Source organism: Nicotiana tabacum, chromosome 16 (genome assembly GCF_000715075.1).
Source record: "Nicotiana tabacum cultivar K326 chromosome 16, ASM71507v2, whole genome shotgun sequence".
NCBI lineage: Eukaryota > Viridiplantae > Streptophyta > Magnoliopsida > Solanales > Solanaceae > Nicotiana > Nicotiana tabacum.
The window spans coordinates 95,677,063-95,697,423 of record NC_134095.1 but is presented as its reverse complement, the minus strand read 5'-3'; the positions used below and the strand labels follow the sequence as shown (position 1 = coordinate 95,697,423).

The 20,361-nt window shown below is 38.9% G+C and overlaps 1 protein-coding gene across 4 annotated transcripts in view; it reads left to right on the top strand.

Moving 5' to 3' along the window:
• The first annotated feature begins 2,869 nt into the window (after positions 1–2,869).
• LOC107792423 (uncharacterized) overlaps positions 2,870–20,361 on the top strand; it is a 50,421-nt gene continuing 32,929 nt past the window's right edge. For 3 of the 4 annotated variants that reach the window (XR_012700174.1, XM_075233081.1, XM_075233080.1), the window contains exons 1-5: positions 2,870–3,386; positions 4,295–5,021; positions 6,985–12,965; positions 14,202–15,691; positions 17,287–17,550. Coding sequence is in view for 3 of the 4 variants with exons in the window: in XM_075233081.1 (XP_075089182.1) it covers positions 3,043–3,386; positions 4,295–5,021; positions 6,985–12,965; positions 14,202–15,691; positions 17,287–17,550 (8,806 nt within the window). In the remaining variant the exon portion in view is untranslated. The remainder of the gene's footprint in view (positions 3,387–4,294; positions 5,022–6,984; positions 12,966–14,201; positions 15,692–17,286; positions 17,551–20,361) is intronic. The other variant, XM_075233082.1, reaches the window with a different exon arrangement.

The following is a 20,361-nucleotide window of genomic DNA, read 5'->3' as shown; positions in this document are numbered from 1 at the left end:
CTAAGAAAAGATGTGTTAAAATGCTAGCCCAAAAAATTGTAGCCTCAGGTGCATTGTCAAAGAAATTAAACGCACAATTGAAGGCTGCCCAAGCCCAAGATTCTAAGAATTTAGACGATTTGTTCAAATCTGTGAGTGAGGGGGAAGGACCCGGGTCTTCTGTCTCTGAGAATACTCAAAACCACCTTTTTAAAGTAAGTTTCACTTTGGTTGAAAATTTAAAAAATAGGTTTGTTTTGGTTAGGCCTATCAGGGATGTGAAAATGCCTGAAATGGGAAAGAGTGGAGGTAAAAAGAAAAATTAAAAAGAAAAAGAGAGAGAGGGTGTATGTGGTGATGTGAGGGGAAAGGGGAAAGGAGTGGCTGGTTCTTCACCCACTACTGAATTGCCGTTATCAGCTATCTATGGGGTAGCACAAGCAACAGTGGAAGAAAGTGGCAAGACGTCAGGGGGAAGTGGTTCAAGGGAGGATGCTGAAGGGTTGGTTAATCTAAGTTCACAGGCAGATGAACCAGGTTCATCTATTGAGGAGACCCTAGCAGACCTTCTGAAGAAAGTAGGTGCCAGTTATGATCCAAAGAAAATGAGAACTCCAACACCAAAAGCCCCCAGTGCTGCTAAACCTTCCAAGAAACGAAAGGCTTCCACCTCAACAACTACTAAAACTCCCTTGCCAAAGGGAAGAGCCACAAGAAGCAGGGTGAAACAGAGTGAGAGTGAACTACAAAAGGCTTTGACTGAAAGTAAGAAGAAGATGACGGATAAAGGAAAATGTAAGGTTGCAGAGTCCTCTGAAGCTGTTGATGTTGAGGAGATGGAATAGGTCCATCAGGAGGAACATACAACAATGGAGGTTCAGACTCTCAAGCCCCAAAAGACCAAGACTTCTTCCAAGAAGTCTTCATTTGTGTCTAAGGCTGCTGAACCTTCATTGGCCAAGAGGACAAGGTCTGCAGTGAAAAGCAAACAAGTTAGAGTTTCTGAAGATGAAGAATAGAGTGGTGAAGAAGAAAGTGAGTCTAATGGTGAACAAGACAAACTGGCCAAGTTTGGCAAAAGAAATTTTTTGAAGGGAAGATTGCTGAAAGACTTAGTGGAACCAGGAATGGTTCGTTTAGTTGATGCCCTAGTTATTCAGGGTTGGAAAGACATGGTCCTTCAGATGGATGGAAGGCTAGCCAGGAATGAGATCATTAAATTCATGGCAAATGCTGAGGTCAAAGATGGCAAGTGACCAGCCAAGTAAAAGGAGTTCAAATGACATTTGATGAAGAGAAGCTGGGAGAGATTCTTGACATCCTTGCTGAGAGATATGATGACTACACCAAGCAAAGATAGCCAAGTCTGGATTCCCTTCCTCCTGCCCTGGAAATCACTAGGAGATTCTGTGATGCTGAAGAAGTGAATGAGGCCAAGTTTGTGCACAAGAGTGAAATGCAGCCACATTACAAAGTCCTCTTTGAGTTTGTCAACAAGTGCCTACTGCCCAGGCAGGAAAGAAGGCATATTGCTAACTATATGGACTTAGTTCTGATGGAGTGCCTTGAAAGAGGAAGACAAATCAACTGGCCTGAAATTCATCATCAAGCTACTGGACAGGGTTATCAATGGCTACAAGGCCCATGCCACCCCCTATGGATTTATTCTGACTACTGCTCTGGATCGATGCAAGGTGCCTCTGAAGAAATGGGAAATGGCCACAAGCAAGGACTACTTTGGGATCAATACTCTGATTGCTTGTGACTATCTAGTCATTGTCATTCCAAATGAACCTGGTTCATCCAAGAAGACACCTATCAATAGTAAAGTCAGGGTTTTAGTTCAGGAAAGTGAGGCCAAGGATGCTGAGATAGCTAGGCTGAAGGCTCACTTAGCAGATGTTGAACTAACATGAACTTCCTCGAAGGCTCAAAACACCAAAAATAACATTAAAGATAAGAATCAAATATCAAACAAAATTTTGAAGTTCATAAGTTCAAACTTTCTAACTTTCAACTGTAAGCAGTTGAAACGGCCTCGGGTCACCCTAAACCCAAAGTAAACATACGCACAAGCCCAAAATCATCGTACGAACCTACGAGAATCGTCAAAAATATTGATCCAATATCATTTACCAAGAATGTTGACCGAAGTCAACTCCAACTATCAAGACTCTAGAATTAGAATTTTTCTTCCTAAACACATCTAAACTTTTCGGAAATCAAAATGAATCATGCATACAAGTCATAAAATACCAAATGAAGCTATTCAAGACCTCAAATCACAAAATGACCAATCGTGTCATTATATAGATATTAGATAATTTAACATTTGGTAATTTTGGCCAATTTCAAATTTCAATCTTTTATTTAAAAAGTTATATTTGAAGTTCATAAGTTCAATCCTTCCAACTTTCAACTATACGCCTCCGAAACGACCTCAGGTCACCCGGAACCCAAACTAAGCATACATACAAGTCCAAAATCATCATACGAACCTATTATAATTGTCAAAACATTGATCCGATGTCGTTTACCAAGAATGTTGACCGTGGTCAACTCCATATATCAAGACTCTAGAATAAGAATTTTTCTTCCTAAATACATCTAAACTTTCTGGAAATCAAAATAAACCTTGCACACAAGTCATAAAATATCAAATGAAGCTATTCAAGACCTCAAGTCACAAAACGGAAAGCTAGAAGTCAAACCGACGAGTCGTGTAGTTACATAGACATGATTATTTGACATTTGGTAATTTTGACAAATTTTGAATTTCAATCATTTGTCTAAAAAGTTATATTTCCTCTACCCCACCCACACAAATTCAATAAAAAAATAAAAAAATAAAAAGAAAAAAGGAAATTCAACGTCATATCTCTACTATGCTGACAAATATCAGAAACAATCGGTGATTTCTCGTTCCGCTTGGCGCCTCATTTTACTCTTTCTGCAGATATTCCTCTTCTTCAAGCAGGTCGTCATTAGTTCATACATCAAATCAAAATTTTGTAATGACTTGACTCAGAAGTTTCTCTTACCGCCGACTTGATCCCAAATAATATGGACTCTCCGTCGCCGGAGTCAATCTTCCTTGAAGATTTCGGCCAGAAAGTAGATCTAACTCGGAGAATCCGAGAGGTTCTGTTGAATTATCCGGAGGGCACTACGGTGCTTAAGGAGCTCATTCAGAACGCCGACGATGCCGGAGCTACCAAAGTTTGCCTCTGCCTTGACCGTCGGAATCACGGGACTGAGTCATTGCTCTCTGACAAGCTCGGACAGTGGCAAGGCCCTGCGCTTTTGGCTTACAACGACGCCGTTTTCTCTGAAGAGGATTTTGTTAGTATTTCTAGGATTGGGGGCAGCGGCAAGCATGGCCAGACTTGGAAAACCGGTCGCTTTGGGTAATTTCCTCATTTCAAATATACACTGATGGTTTTAAAAATATATTGCGCATAATCAGGTTACTTAAAAGATAATTGCAGGTAGCCATATTTAATACTAACATCGATTGGTAACTTAAAATAAATGATATGTTACCTTTTATACCATGTTAAATACACTCACTGGGTAAAAAGTTCATTATATAACATAAATCCTTGTGTAAGTTCGGTGCCCTAATGTGTATACTTGGATAAATGCTACTTTGGCTTATGGTTAAATTTTGGTGGGAAGGTGTTATCTGAAGTATTTTTTATGTCGAAATGTCTAAAGTCTACTAGATATTTATGAGAACTTGACAAACATTATCGTTTTTGGAGTTTGAGCTGGTACTAGGCTGATTTCGTAAATTTGTGATTTGTCTGTGTTTGAATTTCCTGAGATTACATGGAAACAAGTTAGAAAGTGGAAAACAACTACTCTATTATTAGGAACTTTGGTCAGAAAGTGGCTGGCTGTAACAGTTGAAATTTTAAGTAGTAGTTATGTCCCAATAAAGGTGTTGTAAGTTGTAATTCTCTGTAGAAGGTGTGAACATATCAACTGCTATATTATAGAAGTGTTTATTTTTCTTCAAAAGAACATTTTGAAACCAAACATTGCTATTTTTTTATTATTGAGGATTTCTGCTATAGGTGTTATTAATTCTGAAGAAGAGTCTTTCCCGTTCTTTTATCTAAATTGCTTTCATATTAATTCACAATGGAAACTTGTTAGTAAATTTAAAACACAGAAAGTTTTACACCTTTTCCTTAAAAAGGAAACAACAAAGAGGTTGAGGGGAAATTGTACCCTTTTCTTCCTCAATCTTGGTTAAGTTTCTCGCAAATGCAATCAACTTATCTCTTTGAATTGGTGTGTTTTCTTCCAGGGTTGGCTTCAACTCGGTGTACCATTTAACTGATTTGCCTTCCTTTGTAAGTGGAAAGTATGTTGTACTATTTGATCCCCAGGGTGTTTACCTTCCAAATGTCTCAGCATCAAATCCTGGAAAACGAATTGAGTATGTTAGTTCTTCAGCCATCTCACTGTACAAAGATCAGTTCTTTCCATATTGTGCTTTTGGTTGTGACATGAAAAGTCCTTTCCATGGAACTTTATTCCGTTTCCCTTTGAGGAGCGCAGATCAGGCTGCTAGCAGTAAGCTCTCCAAGCAAGGCTACTTGGAAGATGACATCTCTTCAATGTTAGTACAACTTTACGAGGAAGGAGTTTTCTCACTACTTTTTCTTAAAAGTGTATTATCAGTAGAGATGTATGAATGGGATGTTGGTATGGCCGGGCCACGGAAAACATATTCCTGCTCTGTGAACACAGTCAACGGTGATACCATTTGGCATCGTCAGGCACTTTTGAGACTATCGAAATTGACTGATTCAAATGACTCCACCGTGGATACCTTCTCATTGGAGTTCTTGAGCGAGGCAGTTAATGACAATCATCCTCAGAAGAGAACTGATAGGTTTTATATAGTACAAAGATTGTCTTCACCATCGAGCAGGATAGGTGCTTTTGCGGCGAAAGCTTCAAAAGACTTTGATGTTTACCTTCTGCCTTGGGCATCGGTTGCTGTTTGCATATCAGATAATTCATCTAAGGTAATGTAGCTTCTGCATCCAGTTATTTGACGGGTTACAAGTCAATCAATCAAGTAAACAGGTGAAGTCAAGCTTCGCAGATAAGGAGGATATCATTGAATTATAACGAGATGATCAAGGATGAGATTGTAGTGCTCTTTTTTCTTTTTTTTGATAACCATGATGTCCGGTCCAGCTTTTACGGACCTCTGCTAATTCCATAAATACCTGCTACCTCCCACCAGCTCATGTACCGGTTGACTCTGTCCACCAAGACTTGAACAGACGAGAAGAAATCATCTTGGGTTTTTGCATTTGCTAGAATTGGATCCGAGACCTTATAGCTCTCAACCTACTTCATTGATCATTAGGCCATACCCTTGGATGCTGGATGGAATTGTAGTACTTGTATTCCACTTTTGTGTATAGTGTAGATAATTATAAATCCTTGTGCTGAAGTAGATAGTAATAAATCCTGTGACAAAAATATTTTTGGCCTATGTTTAGATAACCTATTACAAGTAATATGAAATGATTTATATCATAGCGAAGTTACAATTAAGTATGACGTGTAGTTCTCTAGTTAACCAAGGCTACGATACCAAACAAAACAAAAGGCTATGATACAAAAAAATCTTCATAAAGACAAAGCAAGATAACAAATGAAGTAAATATGAGAGAACTGCTAAGGGAGCGTCAGTAGGAGGAAAGAACAGAACAACTGCTAAGGTAGCATCAGTAGGAGGAAAAAACAGAGGAGGGAAATGAGAAATGGCTAGAATCACCCCATTAGCACATCTCCTGTATGTAAAAAAAAATATAGCATTTAGAAGAGATTAGATCCCCTCCATGATCCAATTCTGTCCTTCAAAAACCATATCAAATTAAGGACTAAATATTCCTGTATCACTATGATGTACTAAATTCAAATCAATTCACCTTAAGTTTGTGATTGGTGTGCACCCTGTTATTTATCTTGTTTTGTGAAGTTCATGGAACAATTTGCATCGCATTAAAAGGGCAGTGTGCCTTTTTATAATGAAGTAGAGGCACAAAACAGTTTGGGATAAAGTTAAAATTAACTATGTCATTTAAAATGAAGTAGAGAAAGTACTTAGTAAAATGTCTTTTTACCTCTGCCAGTACTCCGACCAGACCTTTTAATCTTCTGGTTGGACAATACAATAGGTAGTCTATCCTCAAAATTCCGAGTGACGATAACCTCCTCTCTGGAAATATCTCTCCTATTCCTCTCCCCTGCTGGCTAATAAACAAAAAAGAACGGAAATGAACGAGGATTTCCGGAATGTACTGTTTTCCTTTCTATAATTAAAGTGTCATATATTGCTCATGTTCTGGTATCCTGCGGGTTCTTGATCTTAACGATCTCCTGGAAGGGACAAAAGAAGGATCTTGTCGTTTCTTTAACAATTTCTGATCTCTAGTGGATTGCCTCTGTGTGCTTAACATTGAGCTTGTAACCTGAACTGTGTGTGCTTAACATTGAGCTTGTAACCTAAACTGTTGGTGCTACTATCGTACTAGGAATCAGTGCTTGTTGGTGCGCCTTTAGTCCTAGTTGGTGTTCAAGATGTATTGTCTTGTCTGCTTCTAAGGTATAACGGGAAGTTATTCCATCTAATTGATTGAGGATGGGAATCACGTTGATAAACCAGCTTATAGATTTAAGTATATTAGGAATTACCTGTGCTTTTATTTGACCTGTTGGCTTATTATATTACCGGATTTTAGGACTCCGGTATACTTGTTGAGTATTAGTTTACTGTAACATGATTACTTGAAATTCAAGCATTGGCTTTAAAATTTTGGGAGACTGTGTACTTCTGTGCTTCCTTTCGATTCTCCTCCATTGAGAATTATTTGATTGCAAGGTTTATGCTCACTGGCTCAGGGCCTCTCTATTTGTTAGTTTAAGTGCCTACTCATCTAAGCTCTCTGTCGTCGTTTATTTTTCATTTTGCAGGATGATGTTCTTAAGCAAGGTCGGGCTTTCTGTTTCTTGCCTTTACCTGTCAAAACTGGATTAAGTGCACATATTAATGGATTCTTTGAGGTTTCATCGAATCGTCGAGGCATTTGGTATGGAGCTGATATGGACAGATCTGGAAGAATTCGTTCTCTTTGGAACAGGCTTCTGTTAGAAGATGTTGTAGCTCCTAGTTATGCTCAAATACTACTGGGCGTGCAACAGATGCTTGGTCCTACTGAGACTTACTATTCCTTATGGCCCACTGGTTCATTTGAAGAGCCATGGAATGTTTTAGTTGAGCACATCTACCGGAACATCATTGAGTACCCTGTTTTATATTCAAACGTCAACGGTGGAAACTGGGTTTCAGCAAGAGAAGCTTTTCTTCATGATAGCGAGTTGTCAAGAAGCAAAGAGCTTGAGCAGGCGCTCGTCCAGCTAGGCATGCCTGTTGTTCGTTTGCCAAATGGATTGTTTAATATGCTTGTGACCTGTGTTACTTCTATTAAATGGAAAGTAGTTACACCGGATTCAGTACGCCATTATCTTAGGAAAAGAAAATCTGCAAGTGCGATTGACAGATCTAACAGGCTTATGCTGTTAGAGTATTGCCTTGAGGACCTCCTTGATACAGATGTTGGCATACATGCATTTGGTTTGCCTTTACTTCCTTTAGCAAATGGAGACTTTGGTTTGTTGTCTGAACCGACAAAGGGAATCTCTTATTTTATATGCAACGATTTGGAATACACACTTCTTCATAACCTTTCTGGTAGAGTAATCGACAGGAGAATCCCTTGCAATTTGTTGGACAGACTGATGGCTGTGGCAAAGGCATCTGGTGCAAACCTTAGTTTCTTTAGTGTTACTGAGCTCCTTCAATTATTACCCAAATTTTTCCCTGCTGAATGGAAGTATAAAACTAAAGTTCTATGGGACCCTGGGTCTTGTTCTAACCATCCAACTTTGTCATGGTTTGTGCTCTTCTGGCGTTATCTTAGAGATCGATGTGCAGAGTTAAGTCTCTTTGGTGATTGGCCTATCTTACCATCAGCTTCGGGGCATTTGTATAGACCATCTAGGAACTTAAAATTGCTGAATGCAGAAAACTTGTCTGATAAAATGCAACATGTTCTGATTAAGATAGGATGCAAGATACTAGATCACAGTCATGATATTCAGCATCCAGACTTATCTAGTTATGTCTGTGATGCTGATGGTGGCGGTGTTCTGAAGTCTATCTTTGATGCTGTCTCTTCAAGTGAGAGAGCACAAGAATCTCTTCAACATCTGGAAATGGAAGACAGAGATGAGCTTCGTGGATTTCTTCTGGATCCAAGGTGGTATATTTCCAATTGTATGGATGTTTCTGACTTACACAATTGCAAGAGGTTGCCTGTTTATCGAGTTTATGGTGGAGAGTGCTCTGAAAGTTTTCATTTCTCTGATTTAGTAAACCCTCAAAAATACTTGCCACCCCTGGAGTGTTCTGCATCTCTCCTTTCTGCTGAGTTCATTAGTAGTTCTTCAAATACCGAAGAAGAGGTGCTAAATAGATATCTCGGTATTGAACGTATAAGGAAGGCAGACTTCTACAAGAAGCATGTCTTAGATAGGGTCAATTTGCTGGATCCTGATGTTCGTGACAACATCATGGTTATGATTTTGAGAGAGCTGCCTCATCTTTGTGTTGAGGATGCACATTTTAAAGAAAATCTGAGGAACTTGGACTTTATCCCTTCGTCTAATGGCTCCATGAGAAGTCCTTCGGTGTTGTATGATCCAAGAAATGAGGAATTATATGCCTTATTGGAAGATTGTGATAGTTTTCCTTATGGTGCTTTCCAGGAATCTGGTATTCTTGACATATTACAAGGTTTGGGTCTCAGGACAACCGTGTCCAATGAGACAGTGATACAAAGTGCTCGAAGGGTGGAAAAATTGATGCATACCGATCCACAAATTGCTCATTCTAGAGGTAAAGTGCTTCTTTCATATTTGGAAGTGAATGCATTGAAGTGGCTATCTGATCCAACCAAGGATGATCAAGGAAGCATGAATAGAATGTTCTCAAGAGCCACAAACGCTTTTAAACCTCGTTATGTTAAATCTGACTTAGAAAAGTTCTGGAGTGATCTTCGGTTGATATGTTGGTGCCCGGTTCTTGTTTCTTCTCCGTATCAGTCTTTACCATGGCCTGCTGTCTCGTCCATGGTTGCTCCTCCTAAACTTGTGAGATTATACTCTGACTTGTGGCTTGTCTCTGCAAGCATGCGCATACTGGATGGAGAATGCTCTTCTTCAGCTTTATCTAGTCAACTAGGTTGGTCTTCTCCACCTGGAGGAAGTGTAATTGCTGCACAGCTTCTTGAGCTTGGGAAAAATAGTGAGATTGTCACAGATCCAGTGCTAAGGAAGGAATTGGCCTTAGCAATGCCAAGGATATATTCTATATTGATGAGCATGCTTGCTTCAGATGAAATTGACATTGTCAAGGCTGTTTTAGAGGGAAGTCGGTGGATTTGGGTTGGAGATGGATTTGCGACCTCTGATGAGGTTGTCCTCAATGGCCCTCTTCATTTGGCTCCTTATATGCGTGTTATACCTGTGGATTTGGCAGTTTTCAAAGAACTATTCCTGGAGCTGGGCATCCGAGAGTTCTTGTGTCCTAATGATTATGCTAATATATTAAGTCGAATGGCAGTAAGGAAAGGTTCTGTTCCCTTGCATACTCAGGAAATCAGGGCTGCTATATTAATTGCACAACATCTTTCTGAAGTTCAGTTTTCCGAAGATCCAGTTAAGATCTACCTGCCTGATGTGTCCTGTAGATTACTTTCTGCTACAGATTTGGTATACAATGACGCTCCCTGGTTGCTTGATTCAGAAGATCCTAGTTCCTCGTTTGGTAGTTCATCTACAATGGCTTTTAATGCAAGTCAAACTGTCCATAGATTTGTGCATGGAAACATTTCTAATGATGTTGCTGAGAAACTAGGAGTACGCTCTCTTCGAATGATATTGCTTGCAGAAAGTGCTGATTCCATGAACCTGAGCTTGTCTGGTGCTGCTGAAGCATTTGGGCAGCATGAAGCATTAACAACCAGGCTTAAACATATACTTGAAATGTATGCAGATGGACCTGGGACTCTGTTTGAGCTGGTACAAAATGCCGAGGATGCTAATGCTTCAAAGGTGACTTTTTTATTGGATAAAACTCAATATGGGACTTCATCCGTTCTCTCTCCTGAAATGGCGGATTGGCAGGGACCTGCTTTGTACTGTTTCAATGACTCTGTTTTTACTCCCCAAGATTTGTATGCAATCTCTCGTATAGGTCAAGAAACTAAACTAGAGAAACCATTTGCCATTGGAAGATTCGGGCTGGGGTTTAATTGTGTTTATCACTTCACAGATATACCAACTTTTGTTTCGGGAGAAAATATTGTCATGTTTGACCCACATTCCTGCAATCTACCTGGGATATCTCCTTCACATCCTGGCCTGCGGATCAAATTTACGGGCAGAAGAATATTAGAACAATTTCCTGACCAATTTTCTCCATTTCTGCATTTCGGGTGTGATCTGCAACATTCTTTCCCTGGAACCCTCTTCCGATTCCCTCTTCGGAGTGCAAGTGTTGCTTCTAGAAGCCAAATAAAGAAAGAAGGGTACACACCTGATGATGTCCTAGCACTGTTTCATTCCTTTTCAGAGGTTGTCTCTGAGACATTGCTTTTCCTGCGGAGCGTGAAAAGTATATCGATTTTTGTGAAAGAAGGTGCTAATAGTGAAATGCAACTGCTACATTGTGTTGACAAGCAATATGTAGGTGATTCTGAGGATGAAAGTGATCCAAATCATCAGGTCTTCAGTCTTATGTATGGGAAGCGGCATGACAAAAGTAATAAAGCTCAGTTCCTCAGCCAATTATGTAAGTCTGTGAATATAGACTTGCCATGGAAGTGTCATAAGATTGTGGTGTCCGAGAAGAGCACTTCTGGTGGTCGTGCACATTTGTGGTTAACTAGTGAGTGCTTAGGCTTTCTTCGAGGTAAGAATAGTCATGCCAACCTTGATAAGTACCATAACACTATTCCTTGGGCATGTGTCGCTACTTGTTTACACACAAAGAAAACTGAAAGCGATTTGGATGGTGATTTTGATGAATCTGATCTCATTACTCCTAAATTGCTAGACTTCCCAGTGGCATCAACTGGTGCTATAGAGAATTTTGAGGGTCGTGCCTTCTGTTTTTTGCCACTGCCAGTCATTACTGGGCTTCCTGTGCATGTCAATGCATATTTTGAGTTATCATCAAACCGAAGAGATATATGGTTTGGCAATGACATGGCTGGGGGTGGGAAGAAACGCTCTGAGTGGAATATGTACCTACTTGAAGATGTCATTGCTCCAGCTTATGGTTATATGCTTGAGAAAGTTGCTTCAGAAATTGGCCCATGTGATTCATTCTTTTCCTTTTGGCCAACCAAGATGGGATATGAACCATGGGCGTCAGTGGTGCGGAAACTCTATAATTTCATCTCTGGTTCTGGTCTTAGAGTGTTGTATACAAAAGCCAGAGGTGGACAATGGATCTCAACGAAGCAAGCAATTTTTCCAGATTTCACTTTTGACAAGGCAAGGGAACTTGTGGATGCATTATCAGATGCTGGTTTGCCTGTGGCGACCATTCCCGAGGCTCTTGTGGAAAAATTTAAGGAGATATGCCCCGGACTGCATTTTCTTACACCTCAACTACTCCGCACTCTTTTAATTAGGAGGAATCGTGAATTTAGAGATAGAAATGCTATGATCTTAACCTTAGAATACTGCTTGCTTGACCTAAGAACTCCAGTTCAATCTAGCACTTTCTTTGGCTTACCCCTGATACCTCTTTCCAATGGTTTGTTCACAAAATTTCAGAAGAGGGGGGAGAGTGATCAAATTTATATTGCTGACGGCGACGGATATGGTCTTCTTAAGGATTCTCTTCCCCACCAACTTGTAGACTCTGGGATCTCTGCTTTTCTCTATGACAAGTTAAGTGAAGTAGCCCAAAGTGAAGATTTTAACATTACTTTCTTGACTTGCCCTTTGCTTGAGAGGCTTTTCGTGCAATTACTCCCAGCAGACTGGCAGCTGGCTAAACAGGTGAATTGGGTCCCTTGTTGTCAAGGACATCCTGATTTGGATTGGATGAGACTGCTGTGGAGCTATCTTAAGTCTTGTTGTGATGATCTCTCTTTGTTTTCGAAGTGGCCTATTTTACCTGTTCTAAACAATCGTCTCCTGCAGCTAGTGGAAAATTCCAATGTGATCAAAGATGGTGGCTGGAGTGAGAATATGTCATCACTTTTGCTGCGCGTTGGATGCCTGATATTGAGGCGTGACTTCCCAATAGACCATCCTCAGTTAATACGTTATGTCCAGCCTCCGACTGCAAATGGTATATTAAATGCAATATTGGCTGCAGCTGTGAAAATAGAAAAGATCGAGGGGCTCTTTACTAATGCATTGGAGGGAGAAATGCATGAACTTAGGAGCTACATTCTCCAGTCGAAGTGGTTCTGTGAAGATTCAATGAATAGCACTCATATGGTTATCATCAAAGAGATTCCTATGTTTGAGTCTTTCAAGAGCAGAAAAATGGTATCTTTGAGTAGGTTAACTAAATGGTTAAAACCAAATGGTGTACGTGAAGATCTATTGAATGATGATTTCTTGAGAATTGAATCAGATAAGGAAAGGAGTATCTTGAATAAATACTTAGAAGTTGCAGAACCTACAAAGGCGGACTTCTTCAAACATTATGTAATCCCTCACATGCCTGAGTTTGTTTCTCAAGATGGATTACTCTCAGCCATTTTACAAGATATCAGATATTTGATGGAAGAGGACAACTCCTTGAAAGAAGCAATCTCCAAAGCGACTTTTGTTTTAACTCGTGATGGTTCCTGGAGAGAGCCTATCAGGTGTGTGTATTTATCCATCTACTCAACTTTCTTATGTTCATGCGCGAGTGACTTAATCCTTGATGATCTCAAATAGTTTCTTGTTTCTCTCAGTCAAATTAGGTCTCCTTAGAAGTTGTTAGGCACAAGTGTAATGCTATCAATTGTAAAACAATATAAAAGGTAAAATCATTGGTATGTTTTCTCTGAGAAAAGTCAAGAAAATGATGCAGAAAGTAATTCTACGGAAAAAGCAGCATTATTTCCTAGGGGTAGGTCACTAGGTTGTAGATCATATTTCACGAAAAAAAATAAAATTAGACGAGGAGTCATTTTCTTATGAGAAGTGACAATCTATTGTAGTATTAAAGGTATACTTAATATAAAATTAGTGGTACATTCTTGGTCGTTTTTGGTTTTGCTACAGAAGTTTTTCATTTAAATATCAACACCAAAAATCATCAAGCTGAATCTTTTCCTAAAAAAGTGGCTGGACTGAAGATTGTGTTACATAATCAACATACTCACTGTAATTGATGTGTAGTCGAGTAAATCTAACACATAAAATCTGTTACTAGCAGGGAGTCTTCACTGCAATTTATTTTGAAAGAATATTTTTGATGAGTTAGCAACTTGGTACCCGTGCTGTCGGATTATAAAATCCATCAAATGCTCAAACTCTTTCTGCTATTCTACCTATGCTTAGAAGTTTTAACGTATACCATTAAGTATGGTGTATTTATGTGATCTACATACAATACATTCTCATGTGTGTGTGTGTGTAACACGGGGGGTATGTTCTTACGTACTTCCTCCGTTTCATTTTATTTGTCGTAGTTTGACTTGGCACAAAACTTAAGAAAGAAAGGAAGACTTTTGAAACTTGTAGTCTTAAATATTCGATAATATTTGTGTGGCTATAAAACTTTTTAAACTTGTGAAACTTAAGAAAACTTAAGAAAGAAAACTTAAACTTGTGAAACTTAAGTTTTTAAACTATAAAACTTATTTGTTGTAGTTTGACTTGGCACAAAACTTAAGAAAGAAAGGAAGACTTTTGAAACTTGTAGTCTTAAATATTCGATAATATTTGTGTGGCTATAAAACTTTTTAAACTTGTGGTTTTAAACATGACATAGCATTTGTGTGACTAGAAATGCTTCTCATTATCTTTTTAAATGGACTAATAAGGAAATAGTGCCAAACAAAGTGAAAAAGAGGGAGTATATGATTGTGGAATTTGTAATGTTTCTGTAGGCTTTATGATCCTCGTATACCAGAACTGAAAATGTTGTTGCATGGAGGTGCCTTTTTTCCATCTGAAAAGTTCTCTACTCCTGAGTGTCTTGATATTTTGGTTAACCTTGGGCTTCGGCAATCTTTGAGCTTTACTGGTTTGCTAGATTGTGCCACATCTGTGTCATTGTTACATAATTCCGAAGAGTTAGAAGTGGTGAAGTATGGTAGCAGGTTGTGTTACTTGTTGGACACAGTTGCAGCAAAACTCTCATCACAGGAAGGGGAACCCAGTGTTGGTCATGAATCTTCTCAGGGGTTATGTCTTAGTGTTTGCAATGAAGGAGCTGTTGATGTTACTGACAACCTCTTGGAGGACCTCTCAGGATTTATTTCATTTCTCAGCAACTGGATCGATGATATGTCTGGAGAAGAATTTTGGTCAGCATTGGGATCCATAAGTTGGTGTCCTGTACTTATAGATCCGCCTATTAGAGGATTACCGTGGTTAGCCTCAGGAGGAAAAATTGCGATGCCAAGTAACGTTCGGCCCAAGTCGCAGATGTGGATGGTTTCATCTAAGATGCATATCCTGGATGGTGAATGTTCAGAGCATCTGCAACGTAAACTTGGTTGGATGGATAGCCCAAGTATAAAGATTCTGTCTGAACAATTGCTTGGACTATCTAAATTCTATGTGGAGGTAAATGATGACTCAGATGCAGCACATAATTTTGATTCAGTTTTGCAGAAGCAGGTGCTCTTAATTTATTCACAGTTGCAAGAATCTATTGGTACTGACGACTTCAAGGTTCTCAAGTCTACCTTAGATGGTGCTCGGTGGGTATGGATAGGAGATGATTTTGTTTCTCCTGATGTACTTGCTTTTGATTCACCTGTGAAATACAGCCCCTACTTGTATGTTGTACCATCTGAGTTAACGGATTTCAGAGATTTGCTTCTGGAGTTAGGTGTTAGACTCAGCTTTGATGTTTTTGATTACTTCAAAGTTTTACAAAGGTTGCAAAATGATGTGAAAGGGTTCCCCCTTACTGCTGATCAGCTGAGTTTTGTCAATCATGTGCTAGAAGCAATTGCAGATTGCAACATGGATAGCTTAATGTTTGAGGCTTCCAGTACTCCTTTATTACTTCCTGATTCTTCTGGAGCTCTTATGAGTGCTGGGAATCTTGTTTATAACGATGCTCCTTGGATGGAGAGCAGCACTGTTGGTGGAAAACGTCTGGTTCATCCGTCTATCAGCCAGAATCTTGCTGACAGATTGGGTATTCAATCGCTTCGAAGTGTGTCATTAGTCAGTGAAGAAATGACAAAAGACTTACTGTGCATGGATTACCCAAAAATATGTGAACTTCTAGAGTTGTATGGAAAGACTGATTTCCTTTTGTATGACCTACTTGAGTTGGCAGATTGCTGCAAAGCAAAAAAGCTTCATCTGATTTTTGACAGAAGGGAACATCGGTGTCAGTCCCTTCTGCAGCATAATCTAGGTACATAGTTCTAAACCTACTTATTGGTTATTTCTCCGACATTTTTAATGGCAGAAACATGTGACTTTTGCGTGTTATTGAGCTTGAAAGCACCTTCAGTTGCTGTATGGTCTTGCTTATTTTCTGCTCTGAAGTTTTAAAGATTAATATTTTGATCAGATAACTTAAGTATACCTTCTCATTTAGAGGTAGGTGGTTTATGCATCTCAGTACACAATAATATGAATAGCGAGGTTAACGATAAAAAATATGAATAGTGAGGTGACTTTTTAGGTTTTTTTTGGTTTTATAGAAATTGATGTGTTGCGATTTTCATGGTGACATTTTTATGCAATTAGCATGTGCTATAACCATAGCATCTTTCAACTGCTATTTCTTCTTTGTCTTCTTTTACTCTTCTTTACTGGGGAGGTTTTGTGCCTGCATTCCATTACCTTGCTTTTACTTCTGGTTTTCATCAATGAGGCTTCTTTTCAATCTAATTAATATAGTGTTGGCAGAAATCCAGAGTTGAGCTTGAATGTTAACCTAATTTGCATTTTAAATATTTTACGAGCTTAAATGTTCTCATTTTTTCTTGCACTCTGCTTTACAGTTGAGCTGTGCTCCCTTGACACAGTTATTCTAATTGCTTTTTCTGATTGTTCTTTCCTACATTAATGTGGTGATCCAGGAGGAGGCGCAGTATTTTTTTTTTAATGCATTCAGTTCATATAAAAGTCTTAGTATATCTGAGGGAAACAAATGACAAGCCTATAGAAGACTGCTACAAAGCAAAGCAAACCCAAGTTCCATTGTAAATCTCAGAAGTGCCAATCCAAGATAAGAGGATGAATGACTAAAAAGTTGTTTCTTGAATCATTTATAAGGAGAAAATATTTCTTGGACCTATTATCCTCAAACAAACCAGGATTCCTAACTGTTTTCCATCAAAAGGCCGCTTAAAAAAAGAAAGAAATACAGTAAAATAACTGAAAAACAACTAGATTTCATATAATGAAAAATTGATCTGAACTAAATAAGAACCTAACAAATAGCCCAAATCCTAAAAACCGGCGTTTAAGGACTACTAGAGTACATCATAAACTGTACCATCACTTTATATAAAAGTTGTTACCATTCTCAAAAACCTGTACCATCACTTCTACTGTTTTCTAAAAACACAGCTTTTAATGTCATCTTGGTCCCTCATTCTGTGGCCTCCAGGTAGTCAATAGTTTATTTCTTACACACTGAGATGAATGAATGGTAGGTTATATCTAGCTCCATTTTTAGGTAACGGAAATACTCTGATACCTATTATCCTAGACAAACTAGGATTCCTAAGTTTTGTCCATAATGTGACTGCTTAAAAGTAAAACAATTGTATCCCAAAAACAAATAATTACGTAAACAAAGTAAGAACATAACTAATAACCCACATCTTAAAGGACGACTAAAGCACTTTGTAATATGTACAGTTGCCTCTAGAGATTTTCTGAGGAATAACTTTTGTGCCACCTCCCCTCCTATGATCTGTGTTTCCTGATAGTAAGTAGTCTGGATTTTAGGCACTGTAGAAGTTCGTCTTCATTCAGAAGCCTCTTATTTTGCAGGTGACTTTCAAGGGCCTGCACTAGTTGTCATCCTTGAAGGGGCAAACTTAAGTAGAGATGAAGTAGCTGGACTACAATTTCTTCCACCTTGGAGTCTGCGTGGTGATACCATGAATTATGGGCTAGGGTTGCTTAGTTGTTTTTCGATAAGTGATTTTGTGTCAGTTGTTTCAGATGGATTCTTGTACATGTTTGATCCTCGAGGTTTAGCTCTTGCAATGCCTTCACATCGCGCACCGGCTGCAAAAATGTTCTCTCTAAGAGGTACATACTGCATTGTAGTTGCTCAAGTGTTTAATCATGCTTATATACTCCTGTGCTTTATGCTAGAGAGATGTGAACAGATTTGGTTGTTACAGATACAATGCAGTACCGATTATATGATTAAAAAAAGGGCAGCCCGGTGCACTAAGCTCCCGCTATGCTCGGGGTCCGGGAAAGGGCCGGACTCCTTACCCTGCATTTGTGCAAGAGGCTGTTTCCACGGCTCCAGCCCGTGACCTCCTGGTCACATGGCAACAACTTTACCAGTTACGCTAAGGCTCTCCTTCAGTACCCGATTATATGATTATTAATCAAAATTTGTCTGAAATGATTCCATAAAAAGGAAAAAAAATGTAATTTAGCAGTTTCTATTCGAAGTTACCATGTAGAAACAGAAAATATTCATTGTCGTATATTAATATGTAAATATGTAACATTAAGATAAGTTTAGTATAACGATGACATGACCTGCCACTGCAAAGTATTTGTTATATTAGACAAGTAGTTGTGGGTTTTTCACATTCCATGGTCTGTTATGATCTCATAACAAAAGGTAGTTCTAAATTGCATTATGCACACATTGTAGATTTTGAGAAGAAGAAAAGGCTTCTTGTACTTTTGTGTGTGTTTACATCCCATGAGCAAGAGAGTTTATATAAAGCTCTTAATACTAATTAAGGAAATAAAATAAATCTGTACAATCAATCCAACTATCAAATAGAATCAAATAAAATCAAATCTCCTAGAGTATAATCAAATCTCCTAAAATTATGCTAATCAACAATCTCCTAAATTTAATCAAATCTTCTAAAATCATGCTAATTAACACTCCTCAAGTTGGTGCAAATATGTCGCACATGCCCAACTTGCAATTCAATGTGTGGAGAGTTCGCTTGTTGAGACCTTTGGTAAACACATCAGCTAGCTGTTTTCCGATGGCACATGAAACAAACTCAAGACACCAGTTGTAATTTTTTCTTTGATGATGATCAATTTCCACATGCTTTGTTCGGTCATACTGGATTTGATTATGAGCTATACTAATGGCAGCCTTATTGTCACAGTACAAGGAAAGTTTTCCTTTTTCAGATAGTCTCAATTCCTCTAGTAGCTTTTGTAGCCAAAGCAGTTAGCAAACACACTGGGCCATAGCTCTATATTTTGCCTCCGCACTTGATCTAGCCACTACATTTTGTTTCTTGCTTCTCCAATTAACCAAGTTTCCTCCTATGAGCGTACAGTAACCGGATGTAGATCTTGTCATTAGAGATCCAGCCCAATCCGCATATGTAAAAGCTTCGATTTGAAGGTGATCGTATGTTTGGAGAAAAGTAGACCTTTCCCTGGAGCAGACTTCAGATACCACAAAATGTGAAAGATAACTTGCATATGAGGATCGCGGGGATCATGCATAAACTGACTCACCAGGCTAATTGAATTGGCTATGTCTGGTCTAGTGTGGGAGAGATAAATGAGTCCTCCAACCAAATGAGTCTTCCAACCAGCATCTGATATCTCTCCTTATCAGCTACCTCTCCAACTCCACTTTGTAACTTGTGATTGCTTTCAATGGGAGATTCTGCGGGTCTGTAACCTGTCATACCAGTTTCCTTCAAGAGATCCAGAATATACTTCCTCTGATAAATAAAGATTCATCTTTTTGATCTAGCAACCTCAATTCCCAAGAAGTACTGAAATTTTTCTAGATCCTTGATCTCAAATTCATGTGCCAACAACTTCTTCAATCGGGCCATCTCCTCTTTGTCATCTCCTGTTATTACTATGTCATCAACATAAGCTACGAGAAGATTGAGTTTACCCGTTTGATGTTTTATGAAGAGGGTGTGATCAACATTGCTTTGTGGTAACCAAATGAGATCATTGCTTTAAAGAGTCTGTCAAACCAAGCTTTAGGGGATTGCTTCAGCCCTTACAAGACTTTCTTTAATCTGCATACATTTCCTTGACTTTGTGCAGTATCAAATCTAGGAGGAATCACCATATACACCTCTTCTTCTAAGTCTCTGGTGAAGAAATGCATTCTTCACATCAAACTGTTGCAAGTTCCAATCAAGATTAGCTGCACAAGACAAAAGAATTCTGATAGTGTTCATCTTAAACACAGGAGCAATTGTCTCTAAATAATCCATTCCATAAGTCTGAGTGCCATCAGCTTTGTGCTTCATAGTGAAGACCCATTTGCAGCCAATTAACTTGTTGCGTGGTGGTGAAGTGACAAGTTCCCAAGTCTCATTTTTTGACAAGGCCTTCATTTCTTCAATCACAGCGTGCTTCGATTTAGGATCTGCAAAAGCTTCCCTCCAATTTTGGTGATTAGATATAGAAGAAATAGACAAGGAAAAGGCTCTATAGGAGGGAGAGAAAGAATTATAAGAGACAAAACTAGATAAAGGGTGTTTGGTGGTGCAAGATCTGACTCCTTTTCTATGAGCAATAGGCACATCTAACTCATTAGGAAATGTAGATAACTCTGCGGTAGAAGAAGGTTCAGCTTAACTAGATTGCATGACGGCTTCTTCAGCTCTATTTCTCTTTGAGTAAGTTTTCAAATCAGGCCTATCCAAACGCCCAATAGTCTCCCCCTGAATTCTTTCTCCAATTTCACTTTTCCTTGTGACAATGATATCAAGAGGTCCAACAATGGAACTAGGTAGAATCATCTCTTCCTCCTTACTGCTCTCCTCCTGAAGAGGTGATGAGATAATACTGAAATAGGGCTCATATTCTCGAAAGGTACCATCCATGCTACCAAAAGATCTCTTATAGGGATGATAACATTTGTAACCTTTT